The 14,764-nt window shown below is 40.8% G+C and overlaps 1 protein-coding gene across 2 annotated transcripts in view; it reads right to left on the minus strand.

Annotated features, from left to right (window-relative positions):
- Positions 1–223: 223 nt before the first annotated feature.
- SLC30A10 (solute carrier family 30 member 10) overlaps positions 224–14,764 on the minus strand; it is a 36,033-nt gene continuing 21,492 nt past the window's right edge. For both annotated transcript variants that reach the window (XM_060142044.1, XM_060142043.1), the window contains exons 2-4: positions 14,681–14,758; positions 8,428–8,667; positions 224–723 (exon numbers count right to left, since the gene is read on the minus strand). In XM_060142044.1, coding sequence (XP_059998027.1) covers positions 224–723; positions 8,428–8,667; positions 14,681–14,758 — 818 coding nt within the window. The remainder of the gene's footprint in view (positions 724–8,427; positions 8,668–14,680; positions 14,759–14,764) is intronic.

A 14,764-nucleotide genomic window follows, 5' to 3' on the forward strand; every position in this document is an offset into this window, starting at 1 on the left:
AGCAGCATGAAACACCCAGGATAATGTAAAAGGGTTCTCGGTCACATAAAAATTAACAGACAAGTTCAACTAACATCCCAAACAGCCAAAACCCTCATTGAACACAGAGTGTGTGCACACTGTGAGTGTGATCAGAGTCTATGACCCACAAATCTCTTCCCACAAGCCCAGCTAGTGGTTCCAAAGTGCCTCGCCTATACAGCTTACTGATGAGGGCACCAAACTAAAAATGTGTGCTGTTGACATAACGTGAGTCCTCCTGAGATTTGCTAAGAGCTTGTCCATGGTCACTCAGACAACCTTCCAAAGATACTTCAAGAGCCACTTCTGCTGTTTGTCGTCTCCCAAGGCCATCACTCCGGGACAAGTCCAGTGGGGGACAGCCATTGTGCTCGGCACAGCCATTGACATGGGCCAGAGGCAGTGCCCCGGGGGGACAGCACAGCTGCTTGGTGCAGCCCTTGGAGATGCAGGGTGAGCTGCAGAGCAGCTGCAAGTCCTTCTGCCCCAGGGGCCCCTTCAGGTCCACCTTCTCAAACTGGATGGTCACATTGTGGATTCCCGTGTTGTGGAAGATTTCTCGAATTTTTGTACTGGCATCCTGATCTTCCCCATCCTGCTGATACTTGATGTGCAGAGTGGCAATGATCTTCCCACTTATAAGTTCCCAGATGTGAACTTCATGGACACTGCTAATTCCGGGCACAGCAGAGAGTTTACTCACTAGAATAGGGGAAAGAAAACAATAGCCAAGGTGAAGGTTCCACTTGAAACATGGAACCACCACGGGAGGATAGGGTCCCCTTAAGCATTCTCACCAGAATGATGTCGTTACTAAGAATAACAGGAAGCAAAATAGCTGTACCGTATATGGCTACATCTTCCCATACACTTTCCCATAATCTTCTTCTTCCTCTCTGAATTCCTCTACCATACACTGTTAGCCCACAAAAGGCAATTCAAGGGGCTTCCCTGGTGGTGCAGTGGTTGAGAGTCCGCCTGCCGATGCAGGGGACGCGGGTTCGTGCCCTGGTCCGGGAAGATCCCACATACCACGGAGCGGCTTGGCCCGTGAGCCATGGCCGCTGAGCCTGCGCCTCCGGAGCCTGTGCTCCGCAACAGAAGAGGCCACAACAGTGAGAGGCCCGCGTACCGCAAAAAAAAAAAAAAAAAAAGCAATTCAAGAAAATAAATTTCGTAAAATTCCTCCCCACAAAATGCCCAGGGTGGTTGAGTTTACAAGGCATTCGATGCTCTGATGGACTGGCGTGGGAATATAAAGAAGGATGCCTTTTTTAAAGGGGATTTGGCAATGTGGATCAAAAACCTTAACCAGCAATTCTAACACTAGGAATTTAACTGTAACAAATAACCAAATATTTATGTACAAGACTGGTTTGGACAATGCTTTTTGTGTTAATGAAAAAAAATGGAAATCGTTAAATCAATTATGTGATAGAATATAATACAGCTGTGAAAAACTAAGTTGCATATTTAAGGATATGAGAAAGTGTATATAATGTATTTTTAAGTGAAAAAGCAAATAGCTAGAATGTATATGTAGTATGATATTCTTTCCTCTTTATTTTTTTAACATCTTTACTGGAGTATAATTGCTTTACAGTGTTGTGTTAGTTTCTGCTGTATAACAAAGGGAATCATCTATACGTATATATATATCCCCATATCCCCTCCCTCTTGAGCCTCCCTCCCACCCTCCCTATCCCACCCCTCTAGGTAGTCACAAAGCATAGAGCTGATCTCCTTGTGCTATGCGGCTGCTTCCCACTAGCTATCTATTTTACATTTGGTAGTGTATATATGTCCATGCCACTCTCTCACTTCGTCCCAGCTTACCCTTCCCCCTCCCCGTGTCCTCAAGTCCATTCTCTACATCTACATCTTTACTCCTGTCCTGCCCCTAGGTTCTTGAGAAATTTTTTTTTTTTTTAGATTCCATATATACGTGTTAGCATATAGTATTTGTTTTATTCTTTCTGACTTACTTCACTCTGTATGACAGAGTCTAGGTCCATCCACCTCACTACAAATAACTCAATTTAGTTTCTTTTTATGGCTGAGTAATATTCCATTGTACATATGTGCCACATCTTCTTTATCCATTCATCTGTCGATGGACACTTAGGTTGCTTCCATGTCCTGGCTATTGTAAATAGTGCTGCGATGAACACTGTGGTACCTGACTCTTTTTTTTTTTTTTTTGTGGTACGCGGGCCTCTCACTGTGGTGGCCTCTCCCGTTGCGGAGCACAGGCTCCAGATGCCCAGGCTCAGTGGCCATGGCTCATGGGCCTAGCTGCTCCATGGCATGTGGGATCTTCCCAGACCAGGGCACAAACCTGTGTCCCCTGCATTGGCAGGCGGACTCTCAACCACTGCGCCACCAGGGAAGCCAACATGACTCTTTTTGAATTATGGTTTTCTCAGGGTATATGCCCACTAGTGGGATTGCTGGGTCGTATGGTTTTTAGTTTTTTAAGGAACCTCCAAACTGTTCTCCATAGTGGCTGTATCTATTTACATTCCCACCAACAGTGCAAGAGGGTTCCCTTTTCTCCACACCCTCTCCAGCGTTTATTGTTTGCAGATTTTTTGATGATGGCCATTCTGACTGGTGTGAGGTGATACCTCATTGTAGTTTTTTTTTTTTTTTTTTTGCGGTACGCGGGCCTCTCACCGTTGTGGCCTCTCCCGTTGTGGAGCACAGGCTCCAGATGCGCAGGCTCAGCAGCCATGGCTCACGGGCCCAGCCATTCCGTGGCATGTGGGATCTTCCTGGACCGGAGCACGAACCCATGTCCCCTGCATTGGCAGGCAGACTCTCAACCACTGCGCCACCAGGCATTTCTCTAATGATTAATGATGTTGAGCATGTTTTCATGTGTTTGTTGGCAACGTGAATATCTTCTTTGGAGAATTGTCTATTTAGGTCTTCGGCCTATTGTTGGATTGGTTTGTTTGTTCTTTTGATATTGAGCTGCATGAGCTGCTTATATATTTTCGAGATTAATCCTTTGTCAGTTGCTCCATTTGCAAAGATTTTCTCCCATCTGAGGGTTGTCTTTTCCTCTCGTTTATGGTTTCCTTTGATGTGCAAAAGCTTTTAAGTTTCATTAGGTCCCATTTGTTTATTTTTGTTTCTATTTCCATTTCTCTAGGAGGTGGGTCAAAAAGGATCTTGCTGTGATTTATGCCACAGAGTGTTCTGCCTATGTTTTCCTCCAAGAGTGTTATAGAGTCTGGTCTTACATTAAGGTCTTTAATCCATTTTGAATTTATTTTTGTGTATGGTGTTAGGGAGTGTTCTAATTTCATTCTTTAACATGTAGCTGTCCAGTTTTTCCAACACCACTTATTGAAGAGGCTGTCTTTTCTCCATTGTATATTCTTGCCTCCTTTACCAAAGATAAGGAGACTATATGCACATGGGCTTATCTCTGGGCTTTCTACCCTGTTCCATTGATCTATATTTCTGTTTTTGTGCAAGTACCATACTGTCTTGTTTACTGTAGCTTTGTAGCATAGTCTGAAGTCAGGGAGCCTGATTCCTCCAGCTCTGTTTGTCTTTCTCAAGATTGCTTTGACTGTTCGGGGTCTTTTGTGTTTCCATAGAAACTGTGCAATTTTTTGTTCTAGTTCTGTGAAAAATGCCATTGGTAGTTTGATAGGGATTGCATTGAATCTGTAGATTGCTTTGGGTAGTAGAGCCATTTTCACAATGTTGATTCTTTCAATCCAAGAACATGGTATATCTCTCCATCTGTTTGTATCATCTTTAATTTCTTTCATCAGTGTCTTATAGTTTTCTACATACAGGTCTTTTGTCTCCCTATGTAGGTTTATTCCTAGGTATTTTATTCTTTTTGTTGCAATGGTAAATGGGAGTGTGTCCTTAATTTCTCTTTCAGATTTTTCATCATTAGTGTATAGGAATGCTACACTATTTCTGTGCATTAATTTTGTATCCTGCTACTTTACCAAATTCATTGATTAGCTCTAGTAGTTTTTTGGTAGCATCTTTAGGATTCTCTATATATAGCATCATGTCACCTGCAAACAGTGACAGTTTTACTTCTTCTCTTCTGATTTGGATTCCTTTTATTTCCTTTTCTTCTCTGATTGCTGTGGCTAAAACTTCCAAAACTATGTTGAATAATAGTGGTGAGGGTGGGCAGTCTTGCCTTGTTCCTGATCTTAGTGGAAATAGTTTCATTTTTTCACCACTGAGAACAGTTTCAAGTTCAGTGCTTGTGATTGGTCTGTTTATATTTTCTATTTCTTCCTGGTTCAGCCTTGGAAGTTTGTGCTTTTCTAAGAATTTGTCCATTTCTTCCAGGTTGTCCATTCTATTGGCACAGAGTTTCTTTTAGTAATCTCTCATGATCCTTTGTATTTCTGCAGCATCAGTTGTTACTTGTCCTTTTTCATTTCTGATTCTGTTGATTTGAGTCTTCTCCCTTTTTTTCTTGTTGATTCTGGGTAATGGTTTACCAGTTTTCTTTATCTTCTCAAAGAACCTGGAAAAGGTTTTATTATTTAGTTTTTATTTTGTTTCATTGACCTTTGCTATTGTTTCCTTCATTTGTTTTTCCTTTATTTCTGATCTGATATTTCTGATTTCTTTCCTTCTGCTAACTTTGGAGTTTTTTTGTTCTTCTTTCTCTAATTGCTTTAGGTGTAAGGTTAGATTGTTTGTTTGAGATTTTTCTTTTTTCTTGAGGTAGGATTGTATTGCTATAAACTTCCCTCTTATAACTGCTTTTGCTGCATCCCATAGGTTTTGGGTCATCGTGTTTTCATTCTCATTTGTTTCTAGGCATTTGTTGATTTCCTCTTTGATTTCTTCAGTGATCTCTTTGTTATTTAGTAGTGTATTGTTTAGCCTCCGTGTGTTTGTATTTTTTTACAGTTTTTTTCCTGTTATTGATATCTAGTCTCATAGCGTTGTGGTCGGAAAAGATACTTGATTGATTTCCATTTTTTTAAGTTTACCAAGGTTTCATTTGTAACCCAAGATATGATCTATCCTGGAGAATGTTCCATGAGCAGTTGAGAAGAAAGTGTATTCTGTTGTTTTTGGATGGAGTGTCTTATAAATATCAATTAAGTCCATCTTGTTTAATGTGTCATTTAAAGCTTGTGTTTCCTTATTTATTTTCATTTTGGATGATCTGTCCATTGGTGAAAATGGGGTGTTAAAGTCCCCTAGTATGATTGTGTTACTGTCAATTTCCCCTTTTATGGCTGTTAGCATTTGCCTTATGTATTGAAGTACTCCTATGTTGGGTGCATAAATTTTCACAATTGTTATATCTTCTTCTTGGATTGATCCCTTGATCATTATGTAGTGTCCTTCTTTTTCTCTTGTAATAGTATTTATTTTAAAGTCTATTTTGTCTGATATGAGAACTGCTACTCCAGCTTTCTTTTGATTTCCATTTTCATGGAATATCTTTTTCCACCCACACACTTTCGGTCTGTGTGTGTCCCTTGGTCTGAAGTGAGTCTCTTGTAGACAGTATATATATGAGTCTTGTTTTTGTATCCATTCAGCCAGTGTATGTCTTTTGGTTGGAGCACTTAACCCATTTACATTTAAGGTAGTTATCGATATGTGTGTCCCTATTACCATTTTCTTTCTTTCTTTTTTTTTTTTTTTTTTTTGCGGTACGCAGGCTTCTCACTGCTGCGGCCTCTCCCGTTGTGGAGCACAGGCTCCAGACGCGCAGGCCCGGCGGCCATGGCTCATGGGCCCAGCCACTCTGCGGCATGTGGTATCTTCCCGGGCCAGAGCACGAACCCGTGTCCCCTGCATCGGCAGGCGGACTATCAACCACTGCACCACCAGGGAAGCCCCTTATTACCATTTTCTTAATTGTTTTGGGTTTGTTATTGTAGGTGTTTTCCTTCTCCTGTGTTTCCTGCCTAGAGAAGTTCCTTTAGAATTTGTTGTAAAGCTGGTTTGGTAGTGTTGAATTCTCTTAGCTTTTGCTTGTCTGTAAAGGTTTTAATTTCTCTGTTGAATTTGAATGAGATCCTTGCTGGGTAGAGTAATCTTAGTTGTAGGTTTTTCCCTTTCATCACTTTAAATATGTTCTGCCACTCCCTTCTGGCTTGCAGAGTTTCTGCTGAAAGATCAGCTGTTAACCTTATGGGGATTCCCTTGTGTGTTATTTGTTGCTTCTCCCTTGCTGCTTTTAATATTTTTTCTTTGTATTTAATTTTTGATAGTTTGATATGTGTCTTGGTGTGTTTCTCCTTGGATTTTTCCTTTATGGAACTCTCTGCGCTTCCTGGACTTGACTGAATATTTCCTTTCCCATATTAGGGAATTTTTCAACTATAATCTCTTCAAATATTTTCTCAGTCCCTTTCTTTTTCTCTTCTTCTTCTGGGGCCCCTATAATTCAAATGTTGGTGCATTTAATGTTGTCCCAGAGGTCTCTGAGACTGTCCTCATTCTTTTCATTCTTTTTTCTTTATTCTGCTCTACAGAAGTTATTTCCACTATTTTATCTTCCAGGTCACTTATCCGTTCTTCTGCCTCAGTTATTCTGCTATTGATTCCTTTTAGAGAATTTTTAATTTTATTTATTGTGTTGCTCACCATTGTTTATTTGCTCTTTAGTTCTTCTAGGTTCTTGTTAAATGTTTCTTGTATTTTTTTCATTCTATTTCCAAGATTTTGGATATCTTTACTATCTTTACTCTGAATTCTTTTTCAGGTAGACTGCCTATTTCCTCTTCATTTGTTTGGCCTGGTGGGTTTTTATTTTGCTCCTTCATCTGCTACGTGTTTCTCTGTCTTATTTTGCTTATCTTTCTTTTTTAAAAAAAATGAAACATCATTGTATATATACACACACAAAAATGATTTTTTTAGATAGATTAAGTCTTATTTTATTGAATGACTGACATAAAATATTAAGAGTGGTAATTTCTGGGTGGTAGGATTATGAGAGATTTCTATTTTCTTATTTAGGCTCTTCTATATTTTCCATACTTTCTAAAATTAGTATGTATTTAGAAAGATGGTATTGAACAGTGATGATGAACAACCTGTAGCCAGCTAGAGTTTGAATCCCAGCTAATCATTTACTACCTGCACGACCTTGTAAAATTTACCCAGTCCCTGTGTGTCTCGGTTTCCTTATCTGTAAATTAGGAATGATAATGACAGTACCTCATAAGTTTATTTTAAGGATTAAAATGAGTTAATATAAGTAAAGCATTTGGACAATATTACCTAGCATGTAATAAGTATCCTAAGAGTGTTCCTATCGTTATTACACTCTAATTTTTTTAATATCTGCTTTTCAATATATCTATATTATTTTGTTAAAAGGCAATATAAGCCAATATACATCACAAGTTGCTTTGTATATGCTTCCTTTGTTTTTTCCATTGGCAAACAAGCCCCTGGAAGGAAAATGATGCGGTATATCTGCTCCTCGGAGCCTCTTTTACCTCCGTCATCCTCTGCCTGCAGCACTGGGCAAAGAGTAGGCATGCAGGACAGTCACACTGTAAATCATGCCTGTAGGGGGAAAGGCTATCCACGGCTGTTTAATATATTAAGACCTATCAAATCTAATTTCAGCTATTTGTCCTGAAATAAGGTCTTCCAACTTTCAGCTGCATAGTGGGCCTGGGCTATAGTTCATGTTTACTGGCTCACTGATGAAGTAATCATAGATAGAATAATAGCAAATATTCATGAAAAAAAATTTTTTCCTATAAAAACTTCATCTCCATTTAGAAACACTAGAACTAAAGTTGCACATTCAGTTTCTCACCAACATCTGAAGAGTTCCCATTCAGACATCCTATAAAGTCTATAAAAATGTTCTATCCTCAGATGCACATAAACTCAAGTGAGAGTCTGACCTTCTATTTGAGCAAAGCAAAGAAACAGATTCCACTACTGAATGAGTGAATTTAAATATGGTCCATTTTACTGTGTTATAGGACACACGGTGACTTGTGTGCCCACAAGAATCAGTTAACTAAAAAGCAGGATCTAGAATAGGAAGGAATGACTCATGTTTTCAGAATAGGGGGAATAAAAATCAAGTCCTGGACAGAGTGGCCTTATCTGAGTTAGAATAAATCTCTGACATGAAGGTAAATAAATAGCCCAGGAATAGGTATTGCCCAAGCAACACATTCTTAAAAATCTGCAGTAGAGTCAGAGAATGATGGGCTAAAAAGGACCTTTGGTTCTCGGAGCTGTGAGTCATCTTAGTAGCAGCAGTCATCTACAAAACATGCGAGGATGTCTCTATTGCGTTGTGATTTAAAGTATTTCAGGATACAGAAATCAAACGCTGCTCTGAAATAATGCTGGCCCTTTGGCCTGAAGAACAGTCACTGGGCAGTGGTTCAAGATAAGAATTGCATGACTTACTCAGCTCTTCCATGTTGACGCCTTTGGGGACCATCTGCAGCAGAATGGCAGCAGTCTCCTTGATGAGTGGGAAGGCAGATGACAAAATAATGATGACCATGATGACAGTCAGGCTGGGGTCAATGTAGCACTGCCAGTTACATGGGTCCTCATGCTTCAGGGGAAGCACGTAGAATATGATGGCCGTAATCACCACAACCACCGACCCCAGGGCATCTCCCATCACATGTAAAAGTACCCCTGCGGGGAAGAAAGAAAGACCAATAAAGCCCACGTGACACTCACTGACTTGGCTTCCCAAGTCTATGAATACCTGTTGCTATTTGTTCTCTGTTCAGTTAGAACAGCAGGCTGGATTTGAAAGCAAAAAACAACGGCCACTGCTGCACAGAAAGCAAAACCTCAGGCCACGGTCCCAGGACCCGGAGAACCTGGAACAGCCTAGGAAGATTCTGAGCTGCAGACACCTGCGGGAAGAGGGACTGTGCCAGTTCAAGGTGCCACATGGCTGCCACCTACCACCCATCAGAGGGCACCAAGCTGGAAACAGACGCTATGCAAATGGTTTCTTTTCCTTTCAGACAGGTGTCTGTGATTTAAATTGCTTCAAACATTTTTTTGGGGGGGGGGTGCCATGCCACGTGGTTTGTGGGATCTTAGTTCCCCAACCAGGGATCAAACCCAGGCCCACGGCAGTAAAACCACAGAGTCTTATCCACTGGACCGCCAGGGAATTCCCCAACTTTTTTTTCCTAATTGAAGTATAGTTGATTTACGACGTTGTGTTAGTTTCTGGTGTACAGCAAAGTGATTCAGGTATACATATTCTTTGTCATATTCTTTTCCATTATGGTTTGTTACAGATAAATATAATATTTATATTTATTTATTCTTTGTCTTCCCTCTACCTTGATCCATTTTCCCCTTCCCTAAATGCATTTACCTACGTCTCACTTAGCCTGTGGTCACTTAAACTGCCTTTGGTTTAAGAGGTCCTCCACAGTGTCCAGCAACATTCCCACTAAATAAAGAGCCCTTCGTAACAATAAAATAACATTTAAATTCTACAGATAATAACAAAAATTGTGGATGCCTTTACTTAAGGGAACCACTTCGAAAGTTTTCGATTATGATACAGAAAGCATGTAATTCTAAAGAAGATCTAAGTGTCCAGGTGTTTGTTGGACACAGACTGAACTGGGAGTTAGTGAATGGAGTGGAGATTTGTTAGGATTATAAAGTATAAACACAAAGGTTTTTTCTTTACAGAAAGCAACATCAGAATCTTTCTTTCCAAAGTATGGTTTGCAGACCAGAAGCACCAACATCACCTAGAAGCTTCTGAGAAAGGCAGAATCTCAGGCTCCACCTCCGATCTATTGAATCGATTCTGCTTTTTTTTTTTTTTTTGCGGTACCCGGGCCTCTCACTGTTGTGGCTTCTCCCGTTGCGGAGCACAGGCTCCGGACGCGCAGGCTCAGCGGCCATGGCTCACGGGCCCAGCCGCTCCGCGGCACGTGGGATCTTCCCGGACCGGGGCACGAACCCGTGTCCCCTGCATCGGCAGACGGACTCTCAACCACTGCGCCACCAGGGAAGCCCCGATTCTGCATTTTAATAAGATCCCCAGGTGACTGAAATGCACATAAACGTTTTCAAGGCACTGCTCTAGAAGAAAGTATATGGATTACTCCATGTATCCCAGATTCACTCAGTAGAATTAATAATCATCCCAAATACTAACAACTCACTCACGGCTGCAACTGAATAGTTTCACTTAGAAGAGGCTACTTCCTCCTGGCAGCACTTCTAAGATTCTGAGTAGCATCATAGGTCAAATGGCGTTTTGTAAACACACTAAATGTAGTTTGTGGCAACCTCCCCCCCCCACCAAAAAAATACAAGAATAAAAAGAATCCCCACATCTCCTTCTGGCTGAGTGTTTACTTATGGTAATAGGGTCCCGATTCAATAAATACATCAAGTAGTCCCATTTTTAAATTCTGTGCCCCCTTCTTCCCACCCCACCCCTATGGGGGCTTCTTACTCCCCAGTCCCTGTTCTCAGCCAAAAAGAGAAACTCAACATGTTCCCAAGAGTTGGTCTCTACAGCTTGTTTCTCCAGGAGGAACTGAAGATCAAAGCTCTAACCTTCTCCAGGACAGTACAAAATACTACCATAAAAATATGAAGACCAAACATTTCCTATATGCACTCGACATCATTTTCACAGCCTGAGACCATCTGTTATTCTCTTTTTCATGGATGTCAGCCTTGTTTCCTCCATTAGACTATAAGTAACATGAAGGTGAGGGTCGTACCCTGCATTTCCTTTGTTTGTATTTTAGCACTGGAGGCGTACAATCTAGGCACTCAATAAAAAACAGTTTTCTGGTTGGTCAGTCATAACTCCCACGACATAGAGTGCCTTCTGCCTTTTACTTAATTATAATAACTGTAATGCTAGCTAACATCTATGCACCAGACATTGTTGTATGTTGCATGTATTTACACATTAAGTCCTCTTAAGGACTCTCTGAAGTGGTTACTCTCTCCACTCTACAAATGAGAAAACTGAGGCACAGAGTAGCTTAGTAACTTATCCAAGAGCACACAGCTACAAAGTGTTCGTGTGGGGATATAAATCTCTATAGTATGACTAGAGAACCACTGGGCATCCTGCCCCATCGAAGTCCTACATTCCAGTTTCAAGTTCTCCTTCTGAGAAATCTCACTACCGGACCCTAAGAATTATATAAAAGAGTGTTCAAACTTATTTTTCACATAATCCACAGTAAGAATCTTATTTTGCATCTTAGCCCAGGCACAAACACACACTGAAACAAATGTTTCTCGAAAAAACAAAACCTATCCTTACATGGGACTTACTACTATTTTCTATTCTATTTCATTCAATTCTAGTTAGTTTTCAAAATGCTGATCATGCTTTACTAAATTGATTTTACAACCCAAACTATCGTGACCTTCAGTCTGAAAAACTGCTTACAGCTTCATTTCACTAAATTCCTGAGATATTGCGGTGTGTTTTCTGGCCTTCCGTGCAAAGATGGTCATGATCTTCTGGGGACCTCAGTCCACTGGCAGGGCTCTGGATAAGTGTGTCAGTAACTTCCAGAGGGAGGATTATTCCCTGTGACGAGAAATCTCAAGAAAGGCTTCTCGAGACATGGGCAAGACTCTGAAGAGGAGACAGGCTTCAAAAGGCAATAGTCCCAGGCAGAGAAACTCAGAGAAAAGGTGTTCCAAGCAGAGAACTCAAAGGAGGCTGCAGAAGAGGATGTGCTTGTCAGGCAACATGGGAGACGGGTGCGCTACATTTAGAGTCACAGACCTGACAGTCTCTGTGAGTCATGGGTCTTGTGAAAGTCAACCTCTCTGAGCGGCAAGATTCTCACTGGTGAAATGGGAATAAGAATAGCATCTGCCTCACTTCTCGAAGAGGCCAGTTCTGAAGAGGACGTGATACTAGAAAAAAATGTGTATAAACATCTAACGAAAACATAGCCGTGTGTGTGTGTGTGTGTGTGTGTGTGTGTGTGTGTGTGTGTGGCAGGATAAACTGTTGAAATACTGCCGTGATTTGCTTTTTGCTATTAACTGTCAGGATCATAGAATAACAGAGTCAGTAGAACGCTTGGAAATTAATATGACCTAATCTGGAGCTCTGAAACTTGTTAGTGACTCAACTATCTTGAATACATTTGTGTTGCATGTTGCCATCTCAAAGACTTTCAGGGATAATGTCTTATTATCATGCTAGTCAAAAGATGTTTTATTTGTTATTTCTATGTCTAGCTGAAATTTGAGTCACTTATATGCATATATAATTTATAATAAAAATAAAATGTTGTAGAAATTTAAAAAAAATAGAGGACGTGAAACAACGTCTGAAAACCCACTGAGAAGTAAGTGCACAGAACTGATGGGAAGGCAATTCATTACGTGAATCCTCTGTGCTGTTCCCATCAGCCGTGTATCTCTCACAACAACACAGAGATGTCAGCACTGCTATTATCTCCCTTATGAGATAAGGAAACTGAAGGTCCAAGAGGGAACGTTACTTGCCCAAGGTCACATAGCTAGTGGAAGGCAGAGACAAAACTCAAACCAGATCCGCCTGCCTAAGCCCTCCTCACCCCACTATATGTATGTCTTAAATGGTGGTGAGACAGGCTGGGACCTGGGACCCTTTGCTGCAGTACTTGCACCTGGACAAACGTCTCCTTGAGCAGCAAAATCAACAAGCTCATTTGTATGAGGCATCTTTAAAAAAAAAAGGCTCACAGATACAGAGAACAGATTGGTGGTTGACAGAGGTGGTGGAGGGGTGGGCAAAATGGGTGAATGGAGTCAAAAGGTACAAACTTCCAGTTATAAGATAAATAAGTCATGGAGATGCCATGGACATCAGGGTGACTATAATGATGAACCCAGTGGCAGGGCAGGAATAAAGACATAGACATAGAGCATTGACTTGAGGACACCGGGTGTGGAGGGGGAAGCTGGGACGAAGTGAGAGAGTGGCATGGACATATATACACTACCAAATGGAAAACAGATAGCTGGTGGGAAGCAGCCGCATAGCACAGGGAGATCAGCTCGGTGCTTTGTGACCACCTAGAGGGGTGGGATAGGGAGGGTGGGAGGGAGACGCGAGAGGGAGGGGATATGGGGATATATGTATATGTATAGCTGATTCACTTTGTTATAAAGCAGAAACTAACACAGTGTTGTGAAGCAATTATACTCCAATAAATGTGTATTAAAAATAGTAATAAATAAAATAAGAAAAAAAGAATCCTGTACCATATATTTGAAAGTTGCCAAGAGAGTAGATCTTAAAAGTTCTCATTATGAGAAAAAAAAATTGTTACTGTGCATAATGATGGATGTTAACCAGACACTGTTATTCATGTATTTATATTTATACTGTGGTGATCATTTCACAATACATACAAAGATCGAATCATTATGTTGTGCACCTGATATTAGTGTTATATGCCAATACTATCTCAATTAAAGAAAGAATAAAAAAACAGAATGTGCTTTGAAAAGGTGAAGTGCTATGATGGTGAACTCCATCTTTAAAACCCATTAAATATATATATATAGAAAATATATGTTATTAATATATATTACATATATAATATATATTAATAACATATATATTCTACATATTTATATTTAAACTGAACCTAAAAAAAAGGATAAACTAAAGGATTATGAGTTTTCATCACAGATCCTCTTTCCAAAAAGATTCACCACCATGTTTTTTAGGAATTCCCCTGTTGCAGTTAAATTTTTTTAACTAATTCATTTAGAAATTTTTAGGAGCTCATGTGCTGCTGTCGTTCTTTTCTGATTTTCCCTCCAGATTCATTCTGGGTATCACTTTGTAAAACAGATGTGAGACTCTCAGAAATGAAGGCGTTTCCTGCATTATTTGTTTTTCTTTGTATTATTTACCTCTAAGCCCCACTTCAGGCTTCCTCATACCATCTAAAGGTAAAGGGCTGCATAACTTTTGTTGAGATTCTCCATCAGATTGGGAATTGGGCTTTCTTGAATCGCTCTGAAGCAAAATCTGTGCCCAAGAAGTTGGAAAGGGGAGATGTACTGTACCATGTTGGTGTCTGGTGAGAAACCCACTTTTGAACTCCCAGAGCTCAACTTTGCCCTGGGTTTGTGACCTTGAGCGCATGGTAGGAGGGATGCAAGTGATGTGCCTTCCTCTGTCTCCAAAGAACCCCTTCTTTAAACCTTGAGGTGGAAACTCAACTGAACCAACAGACCATCTCAGGAGCAGTTTTCTGACCAAAATAAGTGAGGCAATGAGGGTCAGTCAGCAAGGTCACTTGGGGCGTAACCTTGGATAGGTCCCACCTACTCTCTTCCAACCTTTATCAAAATGATATCCAATTCAAACAGGCTGCATTTTATGTTAGCAATATCCACGGGCGGGCAAAATCAAGCAGTAGCATGCCAGGGTTCTGTGAGACTCTGGAGCAGGCAGCGTGAGCATGGGCCTAAGTGGAGCAAGGATAAATCATTAGCAACTCTGACTCCCCCCGAATCGATGCCGTGATTAGGCAAGAGATCTAGGTAATAGTCTCTGCATGTAACCAGCCTACTTTCTAACACACCTATGAAAAGGCAAACAGAAAGGAAGAGTCCAGCCCAGTCCATGCGTAACACTGAAAAGGATTTCAGCTTGACCCCAGGTCAATCCTACCTCTGATATTCAGGGCTTCGGACTTCTTCTCCTTTTTCATAGTCTCTTCTGGTTCATTCTGCGTAGTCAGGGAATCACCTGCAT

This window comes from Lagenorhynchus albirostris, chromosome 2 (assembly GCF_949774975.1).
Source record: "Lagenorhynchus albirostris chromosome 2, mLagAlb1.1, whole genome shotgun sequence".
NCBI lineage: Eukaryota > Metazoa > Chordata > Mammalia > Artiodactyla > Delphinidae > Lagenorhynchus > Lagenorhynchus albirostris.